Source organism: Lactuca serriola, chromosome 9, assembly GCF_051521515.1.
Source record: "Lactuca serriola cultivar US96UC23 chromosome 9, Lser_US96UC23_V15, whole genome shotgun sequence".
Taxonomy (NCBI): domain Eukaryota; kingdom Viridiplantae; phylum Streptophyta; class Magnoliopsida; order Asterales; family Asteraceae; genus Lactuca; species Lactuca serriola.
In genome coordinates, this window is record NC_136416.1 from 9260001 (window position 1) to 9270799 (window position 10799).

General features: G+C 33.8%; 2 protein-coding genes across 2 annotated transcripts; both read right to left on the reverse strand.

Annotated features, from left to right (window-relative positions):
* Positions 1-1491: 1491 nt before the first annotated feature.
* LOC145075315 (putative protein phosphatase 2C 51) lies at positions 1492-4206 on the reverse strand. Its single transcript, XM_079021603.1, has 6 exons — positions 3972-4206; positions 3604-3814; positions 2546-2657; positions 2337-2478; positions 1998-2241; positions 1492-1903 (listed from the first exon to the last, which is right to left on the reverse strand). The coding sequence occupies exons 1-6, from the start codon at positions 4204-4206 to the stop codon at positions 1492-1494; spliced, it is 1356 nt and encodes a 451-aa protein (XP_078877729.1).
* Positions 4207-6649: 2443 nt separating this feature from the next.
* On the reverse strand, positions 6650-9044 carry LOC145074589 (2-oxoglutarate and iron-dependent oxygenase domain-containing protein CP2-like). The gene is made up of 9 exons (XM_079020948.1): positions 8676-9044; positions 8374-8421; positions 8104-8289; positions 7856-8006; positions 7693-7779; positions 7492-7616; positions 7272-7390; positions 7073-7184; positions 6650-6965 (listed from the first exon to the last, which is right to left on the reverse strand). The coding sequence occupies exons 1-9, from the start codon at positions 8994-8996 to the stop codon at positions 6918-6920; spliced, it is 1197 nt and encodes a 398-aa protein (XP_078877074.1). The 5' UTR covers positions 8997-9044; the 3' UTR covers positions 6650-6917.
* Between the last annotated feature and the right edge of the window lie 1755 nt (positions 9045-10799).

Genomic DNA, 10799 nt, shown 5'->3' on the forward strand with positions numbered 1-10799 from the left:
TCGTTTTTTTGTTTTAATAATCATATACAGATTCAAGTGAGAAAACATATTCATATATGAATATAACGTGGTAATTTAGTTTATGCATTTCATCAAACAGTTGAAGTGCATACAAGTTAACTATTTTAAAAATGTTAAAAACATCAAGTTATCAATTTCAAATCATCATATACTTCCGATTTCGACTTCAGATACGACACCTATGTCTGATCGATTTCTCATTTTGATTTTGATTTCCAAAAATCCGATTGGGAACCTGTGAGTACCGATTCTGAAGCCTTCAATGTCGACCGTGACTGCGAGTCCAAAACTTCGATTCCAATTTCATGAACAGCGAAGAAATTCCGATTCCAACTGATTTCGTTTGCGAATCTGGGAAATTCCAGTTCCAAACTTTAACAAATCGATGAAATTGATGAATTTGGGTTGCGAATTTGTCTTGAACGACGAACCTTCCAGCTACGAATATTGATGATTGATTAACACTGGATGACATTGATGATGATTTAGTTGAAGAAATTTGGATGATTGTTGAAGGTTGGAGGAGAAATTTTGAGGATGAACGAACTGTTATCGAATTCTCTATAGTTACGTATTTGACATTGAAGGTTATTAACATATTTATAAGTTTGTCACCGTGTCTTTTTATGTTTAGATAAATGAGTGGCTGAGAATGATTCCCTCATTCTCAACCTTTTTTTATTTTCTCAATTGAACCCACCTCTCTCTCTCTCTCTCTCTCTCTCTCTCTCTCTATATATATATATATATATATATATATATATATATATATATATATATATATATATATTGCTAGTAACAGGCAAAGAGCAATAATACATCCAATAAAAAATATATTTATATGTGATAAATGTTATTATTATATAATAAAAATAGATAAACAAATAAAATATTTATTTATTCATTTCCGAGCACATATGATATATGACAAAGAGGTGTGGAGGTTAAACATAAGGGTGTAGTCTCTCCCATTGTATTGTTTTGTTTTCTAATCTTTATTATTCATACATGCTTTTTGCTTATATGTCTATATTTTGATTTACTCATGTCTTGTTTTTGTGCTCATATTTTACCTATTCCTTTTGTTTTGTCTCAATTGTAGGTTATTGGATGCATATGTTTGTTTTATTATTTACCTATTTTTATGTCTTATCGTTCTTGTTTTACTTTATGTGACGCAATTGCTCTTTATTCCCACGTATCCTGACCCCATTTAATGCAATTCTTGGTATGTGGTTGCCATTGTTGTTGTTGTGTGAGAATATATGGAAAGGATTCAAAAGAAAGAAGAAAAAAAAAGGAAGACTTAGAATTCGTTTAGTGTTACTATTTTGTCAACGTTTTTATAAAATATTTACATATGCACAAAAAATTGTGTTCCATATTCTCTGAATTTTCTTATGCCATATTTTGTCAAATCTTGAAAACTCAGCAGTTATATTAGTAGCTATTGTAAATCTAATTAACAAACTAGCAATACAATTCTAACAACCTCGAATTTACATCTTCATCCACGTAAATTCGAGAACTGTTGTCCTTCATCCAAACGGGTTCATCTTCATCCACGTAAGTCTGCAGTCTGACTTCACTGCATCCATGACTAGGCTGAGTTTTTAGTCCAAATGGAACTACAACAGCTGCCACGTTATCCATACTGCCTCTTCCAATAGCAGTATCAACAATAGAATCAGCTAACGAATATGAAGAAGAAGAAGAAGAAGAAGAAGAAGAAGAAGAAGTGTTTCTTAATTCCATTAAGAGATCACAAACATCCTGAGGGCTCTGTTTTTCAAAAACACCATCAGAAGCAACCACCAAATAACTATCATTACGTGTCAGATGTTGCCAATCTGTCACCTCTGGAACAGATATAACACCAAACCTGATAATAACAGAAATACAACATATATACATGATTTAATAAGTTAGTAATTAGTAAAATAAAAACATGTACAAAATCAAAATGTAAAGCTCACTTTTTATAGGACACGTCACCAATAGCACGTGAAACTGCGAGTTGACCATTGACCCTGGATACACCGGCCCACTCCAAGACATGACCTCCAGCAGATTCTACCCTGGACCTTTCGTCTGGCCTGTCTGGATGGTGATCCTTGGTCAACTCTTTGGCAGAAAAATGGGTCAAAGTCAAACCAAAGTCTTTTATGCGTACTGAAACACCATCTTCTCTTTTCTTCTTGTACAATCTCATTAAAGTAGCTGTTGACATAAACAATTTACGAAATCCATCAATTAGTTATCAAGCTAATTAATTTAGGATTTTATCATAAAATTAGAATGGCTATATTTCTAACCTTTGGCCTCCGAAGGTGACTGGAATGTCTGAGAGCATAGGAAAGCCTTTGAATCTCCAACGTTGGCAACAAGAATTTGACCATCTGCCATTAATACAACTGTTGCAGTGGATCCAGAAGTGAAGTTGCATCTAGAAGACTCCTGCAATTAAAAAAATAGTAAATTAAACAAGCCATGAATGGATATATACAATGCAACCATCACTTACCTCACTGAATGCTGAATCAATATCAACAATTGCTCCCACCAATGATTCCTTCAGAATTTCCAACTGGAAAGCTCCATCTCCATCAAACATGGTTGACAATGTAACCATATTCCTGCAGTGACAAAGATGTTAAATGCTTATTGTTATTAACAGGGTGTTTGGGATTACTTATTTAAAATAGAGTGTGTTATTTTATACAAAAGTGTATCAAAACACAGTTCATGAAAAAAAAACGTTAGGATTAGCTAATTATATGGCACCAAAACACAGAATAAATGAAAAGCTGATGACTAACTCCTATTTATGCTCACTCCTCTCTCTTGCTTCTAATTAAAAGGAGGCTAACAACCTTCAATTCTTCTAACAGATTTTTCCTCCCATTTCTGGACAGTTAACTAACAACTTTGACTCATTTAACTCTTGACTTTTCCCTCTTCAGTATGTGAAAATTATATTGATAAATGAAGAAGAACATTAAAGGGAATGCAGCTAGAGAAAGTTAATTGGAGGGTGTATAAAAACAGAAAAGTACTGATATTACAGTTAAAATAAGGATAAAAGTGTAACTTGGTTTCACCTCTTATAAGCACTCTAAAATTAGTTAGAAGCAAACAATTAATTTATTAGAAGTGCTTTTTAGCGGTACCAAACTGCAATCAGCTAATAACCATTTTAGTTGACATTGTTTATGATTCCTCATATAAGAATCCTATAGTGGGGTTTACAAAAAAAAAACACTTATTATATATCTAACAAATCCTTGTTAATTCGATCATTTTATTTTTTTTTAACTAACTTCCAAAACATGTCATCCAGCGGAAAAAAAAAAAAAAAAAAAAAAAAAAAAAAAAAAAAAAAAAAAAAAAAAAAACCTTTGAGAAGCTCATTCGCCTGTAATTCTCATGAATGTCGACCCAAATCAATCCAAATGCTCAAGAGTCCAACTGCAAACAAATGTGGCCCATATATAATCATAACACTCACCACATATGTTGCAGTATATTGGATCAGGCATTGCCACAAATCAATGCTAAAGAGATGATCGATGATATATATACCTTCCATTATGAGAATTAGCATAGTCATGTTCTACTTCTCCCATGTCTGGTAACATTCCCATTGATGTTGATGTGTTAGACAAAAAAGAGATTGCATGATTCATGAAATACTTCAATAACAGATTTGAAGCCATCTCACTAGCTTCAGCACCATTATGTCCATCAAAAACTGCAACAATGCCAACTGGGGTATCTCTAGTGCCATTGTGGTCTACATAAGTATGAGAAGCCAACCATTGTTAATTTGGAGATATGCAGGAATTGAAGCTAGTAACATACATGAAGAAATTCAAAAAAAAAAAAAAACCCAAGAAATAACTACATTATTTTCTGAAAAAATAATTGAAACATGCATGTTAATTACGTACGTGGAAAAGGAATCCGAATGTCGAGAGTACAGAAAGTGCGATCTTCCATGTATTTTCGTCGGCCCTGACGTGTAGCCGTTTGACATCTTGTTGACTTGTTGACCGCCGCTGGTGCACCGCCTTCTTTATACACTGTCAAGCACGTCGACGCTTCGCCGGCGGTGGCACTTGATAATGATAGGATCCAGATAAAAACCCCTAAAACGACTGCCAAGATGAATACTTTTATGTTCATTGCTTCGATATATAAACACAAATTGATTCGTTTCGAGATAGAATTGATCGGAAGTACTGCTTAGTTGATGATCACATTAATCGCCAAGTAATCCAGAAGAGTTGTTACCAAAGATCGATCAATGTTTTTATGCTATCTGAAACCAAACATGCAGAAAAAACACGAACACGCAGAATGAAGTAAGACGCAGACAAGCTGTTGAAGAACAGGCGAAACGATAGAAAAATAGTTAAAGACGACGGAAGGCGGTTGGACGGCGAGAGGAGGGTTGCAGGCGGCGAGGGCAACGCGTGAGGAGTACGGCAACACCAGCAATGCGTTTTCTTAGGTAAAAAAAACCTCCTGTTTCAGTTTCTATATAGATCTTGATTATTTCCAAAGTTATATAGATGATCAAGTTTATTTATTTAGAATCGCAAATAATTGTAAATAAATTTCATCACATGTATGTAACTTCATGGAAATCACAATATTCGGAAATATTAAGATAATCATTTTCACGATGCAAATTCAAACACAAACTTAAATATTAAATAACTAGGTGTGAGATCCGTATATTATACGGGTTGATTTAAAAAATGATTAAACTTAAAGTATAAAATAAAATATTTTTTAATATATTTATTACAATTTAATATCATATATATGATAGTTAATACTTTACATATATAAGTATATGACTTTAATTAAAAATGAAAACAAACCAAAAATTGACAAGTGGATAATATTTATTTCAAAATTACCACAAAATGACAAATGTCAAAACTCATGAGAGATTGACAAGTGGCAAAAAAAACATTCATTTATTAAGGAGGATGATACGTAAATTAACCATTATAAATGTGGTTTTTTTAATAGCTATTGTTTTAACTTTTGAAAAAAAAAAGATGACCACTTATTTCCAAATGCTTCATCTCGGATTTGATCTCCAACTTTTGGAGTTCTTGTTTGGTTTTTTTCGAATTTTTTTCCAAAGAAATCTCTCTATTTATGTTCGAAATGTCTATTTCGAAGTTATTAATGTCATCTTTTTTCAATCAAATGTTGGATTTTATGTAATGTTTTAAAAACCGGTTTTTTAGTTGAACCGGTATGGTGATCGGTTACCGGTTTAACCGGTTCGACCGCCGGGTCAACCGGTTTTTATAATTTTCATGTTTTTTCCTATTTTTCTACACATACATACATATATAAATCATGAATTTAATGTTTACAAATTCAAACATTAAAAATACATATAAAAGTAAGTTGTAGATGAATCCAAATACATTAAAATAACACATAACCATAAGTTTTAGTGTTTTACATCAATCCATATACGTCAAAAAGAAAATAAAGTATAATACCGTAACGAAATATAATTTTAAATGAATATAAAAACATCAAAAAACTTTATAACATTTATCATATGCTTTTATTTAGAGAAAACTAAATAGATATGAAAAAAAAATCACCAAAGTTTATTATGTAAATTGTTCTTTTTCATGTGTTTTTATTCGATTTAACGGGTTCAACCGGTTTTTTCTAAAAACCGACCGGTTCAATCCGGTTCAGAAATCAGTGTAAAACCGGTGATAGTTGAACCGCTCCCTCCCCCGATTCCCGGTCCAACCGGTTCGACGGGCCAGTTCAAAACGGTTTTTAAAACATTGATTTTATGTCCTAATATAATATAGAATTTACCTTTATATGGGTTTGTTTAACTTTTTGTTAAATTTTAGGGAATAAATGATTTTTTCTTGAAATTCTAAAATTGTTCATCACATTTCGGACTTGTTCTTGAAATTCCAAAGTTTTTTTTTCAAACTCCCAAATTTGAAATGTTGGTCTGGAATTCTGGATTGTCAGTCCAAAATATTACTTTTTCATCAAAAGAAAATGTTTTATCTCCGTTCATGTCTATTCCAAACTTGGTGGTTATTTTTACCAAAATCATTTTTTTTTGTTATTTTCTTCAAATACACATTAAATTATGGTTAAATCACTTATTTTCCCTATTTTATTTATCACTCTATATGCACATTGATTAATATGTATGGATATAATTATAGACTAGTAATTTTGAAGATGTCAGAGATCGATCCATGATGTAACAAAATCTTATGTTCAATTTAGATTATCCTATCTCATTTTCTACGACTTGATCTATTTTTATAGCATAATGACACATGTTTTTGGGTTTTTGTGATACAATATATATTGCCACAATGTTTATGTAGTGCAATTTTGCTAATCTTATATATTAAGTTTGATATTAAAACATCGAGTAAAATTGATAAAACATTTCTGAATTTACATGATTTGTTTATTTTTGCAGCTTAACAAAAAGAACTATTAATCCTTAATCCTATAAATTATAATTTCACAATCATAATACTTATTATGATACCACGTGAATTAAAATAGCAACCAACATTCCATCACAACAAGAAGCACAGAGACAGAGACAGAGAAACAAGCTTTCTAAGCACAAAACATACATTTCATGTTCTAACAAACAACAATCCATGACAACAAGAAGCATATAATCTGTCTAAAAGTCTAATAAACAACATTCCACCATTTTAGATCAAAATCCCAAACAGCAGAATTGTGGTCCAATTGAGAAAGAAACCTGAATTTACACCAACCCAAAAACAAACCACATTCATCATCATCATCTTCTTCTTCTTCTTCTTCTTCTTCTTCTTCTTCTTCTTCTTCTTCTTCTTCTAACGAAGATTGAAAGCAGCACCATCTGTTTGACCCACAAGCAACTCCTAAATAACATCATCATCAAACAAACATCACATCAGTTTCCAGAATCTTCTAGAAGCAACAAACACAACCACACAAAAAATAATAATAATAATAATAAGAATAATACCATTTTCTTTGCAGTCACAGACTGCTGAAGCCTTGCTTGCTTCTCCCTTTTGCACTCCCCACACCAGTTCACAAACTCCTTTTGATGTTTCTTCAGCTCCCTAAACACAGAACTGAAACAAAAGAAAAAAGTTTTAATTAATTAAAATTAAAATTAGGTCACATATAAAAAAAAGTTTAAAAATTGAAGAACTGTATACCTTCTGCACCACAGCAGTAAATTAAGTCTATGGCCAGATGTGGTGGCTCTGGCACCATGACGATGGCGCCCACGATGAATAATCGCACGTCCAGGCAAATGAGCGTGATCATAAATTTCCTGTAAATTTAAATAAAACATCAAAATGAATTCAACTCTATATTTATATTATTATTATTAGATTACAACTAAAAATTTAAATTTTAAACTGATTAACATACCTCGGGATGCGTTTCAGTATTCACATGTTTCTCACATCGAACGCCTCTAAAAAACAACTCCCCACCAGTAAAGTGCTTTCCCAAACACACATTCAAAGTCACCTCAGAGTCATCCACATGGAAACCTAGAAATAAAGATATATGAAAATCATATAAAAAACCATTACAATGTTAATAAAACAAAAATGTTAGATAGCATACCCAGTTCAACATCTCTATCCATTCCATATTCAACCACAAATCCATGGTGGGAATCAAGAGAATACCCTCCAACATCAAGGAAGAAAACTGCATAAATTTTCAAAACAAGAAAAGGTAATTAGCGGATTTTGAAACATTTCTACATCTTTTTAGTAAAACTTACTTTTTGAGATATGGCGTATGAAGTCTTCCATCAGCTTCTCAAGCATGGATTCCATGCCAAAGTCATCAAGAACAGCGCCATACTTGTTCATGGTATTTGGTCGCATGATTCTGAATTTTGTTTCATGGACCCATTTTTCAAAATTTGCTACCTAAGCAATCAGAACCTGATAAGAAAATGTAAAAACTAAACTACACGAAAGAAAAGTCAGTTGCCCAATGACAAGATTATGATTAACGAATTAATACCTCATTTAGCAACATATCACAGAAACGTGGCTGAAGCATATCGAATGTATAGATTCCTGGAGCAGGTTCAGACATTATGCTTCTGATACTTTCATCTCTGTTCTTGTCATTGGCACTGAATGCCTTTGAAAATGATTGGACAAAAAAGGTTGAAGGATTCAATGTGTATAGTTCTCTGTACAGAGGCTGAGAAGAAAATCAAAATGTCACAGATCAGATGTGTAAACAAGAACCTTCCAATTCCACTCAACATAACACCTTCAAATTTACCTGATAATTGGATATGATCTTTTGCCTATACTCTCTGTGCTTCTGGTCCTGTTGAAAATGGAGCAATGGAAAAGATGAGTAACAATTCCTTCCGATCGTCCAAAATATGCAAGCAAAATGCAAAATTCAAGCATCGCCATAAGTATATATATTAAAAAGAAAAAAATCAGTCTTAAAAACAATGCATATTTGCAGAATTCAAACTTTTTTCCACTTCATCGCTCGTCATACACGCAAGATTCAAACATATGCAACAAAAAGGGATTCATAAAGCAATGTTTATGCAGAATGTAGATGCTTACTCGAGTACGCTCTCCTTCAGTCGAATAACGACGCAGGATGTCCCTCATGTATTTATACTTTGTGTCTCGAGAAACATTCAAGAGGTTTGGCGGCAAGTATCGCTCCAGAGAGCTGAAAAGCAGGGGAGTGAACTCCAAACCTAGATCGTCATAGTTTTCCGCCTTGTGGTCTTGATTAGGGTTCAATCGGAGACGGTAGCTGGCGTTAGACGGTGCTGCTCCAGTTCCGTTGCCATTCCCGTTGGTCTCCGCCACAAGTGCCGTCGACATAGGAGGCAACGATGTGTCCTTTCCCCTTTCAACCGCCTTATCAAGAGACATGGTGAGTTTTGATTTTGTGCAGATACAAGGGAATTTTTAGGGTTTGAAAAGTAGGAACTTTCTTGGTGCATATTAGGGTTTGATGGTGGCCAAATTATAATGTGTTTAATGTTTTAAAACCCGAATCATTTAATCGAATCCGGATTCAATTTGATGAACCGATACACGGTGGAACCACGTGTGATCCGTAGATTGGGCATGATCCGGTGGTGATCGATGAAACTCGAGTGCGGATATTGGTTATTAATGATTGTTCGATCTACACGTTACTATCATGTGATTGTGTTATTATTGAACGCTAACATTATTAACTTCTTGTCGTATGATCACGGTCATAGTAAGTATGTATATTGTTATTATGGAAAATGACTCGGAAGGATAACCAAGTGTTGATTTTGTTCACATTTGATCTTTTCTTTTTGTACGCAATATATCATCTAACTTACTGTTTGTGTTCATCATAACCTTTTTGAACGACTATCACCGATTATTGAAGGTTTCCAGTGTCTTTGACCTCTCCTACGACTCTTCTGTCATCTTCTCTGGTGAGACTCCCGTGAAACAAGAATATTCCGGCGAGTTCTTGGTAAATCAGAGGTTTATTGAAGAGCATATCCTTAAACTTTTATTTGTTTCATCAAAATATTGTTTGACCATAACCCACTGCCATTTTCCTATAATACCATCACAAATTAGTAACAAAACACCATCCAAAAACACAATGAAGCTTCAATTTTTGAATATTAGGGCAAACTCTATGAAATCTGGATCAAATGAAGCTTTGATTTGCGATTTTGAATTTTGCACGTGAATTAGGGTTTCGATTTTCAAGAACTTACAAGATAAATGAAGCTTTGATTTGGGATTTTCGATTTCGATATTGGATTTTAAAGCTCGATTTTGTATATGGAATGTGTTCTTCGTGTGTGTTCTTCAAATATGGAAACAACTTCGTTAAGCTCGATTTTGCCATCCTGTACAAACGATTTCTGGAAACAATATGTGGAAAATGTTCTTCAAAACTGGAAAGTTCTTCAAATCTGATGAATGATTTCTGGAATCCTTCATCTTCGTTCGAGTTTAAACCCATGAATCTGGATTCATTCAAGTTTAAGCCCATGAATCTAGAACTCTTCAAACCCACGAATTTCGAACCTTTCAAACTCGTTGGTTTCAGATGTGTGTTCTAGAAAACTGGCATAAATGAACTCGAAATCTACCATTGCTGACCGGAATTGTAACGCATGGATCTTGAGATACTATATTCATAATTAAATTATCATTTGGAGGATTGCCACGACGTGGTGGAGGCACCACCATGACGTGGCGAGGCGAGAAGGTTTCGCGTATTTTATTTAAGACACCACGGTGTGGCAATATTGCCCACGACGTGGTGGACGGCTGACGTGAAAACCCTATTTTTCCCGGTTTGCTCCCTATTTAAAGGAATGAGGAGGCTAGGGTTTGCTCATCCTCAGCCTCCATCAGCCCCCTCAAGCCCTAAAGAAAGCCCTAATCACTTTCCTTAATAATTGAGCTAGTTTTGGTGTTCCTTAAAGCTAAAGAAGGAAGAAGGGGGAAGAAGGAAGCAAAGATCAAGCAAGCAACTCTCCATTCTTCACCTTAGCACTCTTTTGGACCTTTGTAAGTGTCCAAGACTCAATTTTTATCATGCTAGGTTGCTAGATCTTGAGTTTAGTCCGATAAACTTCTTGTTTTTGCTTGTTGGAATGGTAAGATCTCTTAAAGTTTGCAACTTCATGAATTTTTGGGGCATTTGGTGTAATTTGTGCCTTGGATCTG

What these genes read in the sequence shown, in the direction of transcription:
- LOC145075315 (XM_079021603.1), bottom strand. Translation starts at nt 4,206, where the DNA reads ATGAACATAAAAGTATTCATCTTGGCAGTCGTTTTAGGGGTTTTTATC. An exon ending in CATTCGGATTCCTTTTCCAC is followed by an intron (nt 3,815 to 3,971) that starts GTACGTAATTAA and finishes ATACTTATGTAG; the next exon opens with ACCACAATGGCACTAGAGAT. An exon ending in GCTAATTCTCATAATGGAAG is followed by an intron (nt 2,658 to 3,603) that starts GTATATATATCA and finishes TTGTCACTGCAG; the next exon opens with GAATATGGTTACATTGTCAA.
- LOC145074589 (XM_079020948.1), bottom strand. Translation starts at nt 8,996, where the DNA reads ATGTCTCTTGATAAGGCGGTTGAAAGGGGAAAGGACACATCGTTGCCT. An exon ending in CTGAAGGAGAGCGTACTCGA is followed by an intron (nt 8,422 to 8,675) that starts GTAAGCATCTAC and finishes CATTTTCAACAG; the next exon opens with GACCAGAAGCACAGAGAGTA. An exon ending in GTGATATGTTGCTAAATGAG is followed by an intron (nt 8,007 to 8,103) that starts GTATTAATTCGT and finishes CTGATTGCTTAG; the next exon opens with GTAGCAAATTTTGAAAAATG.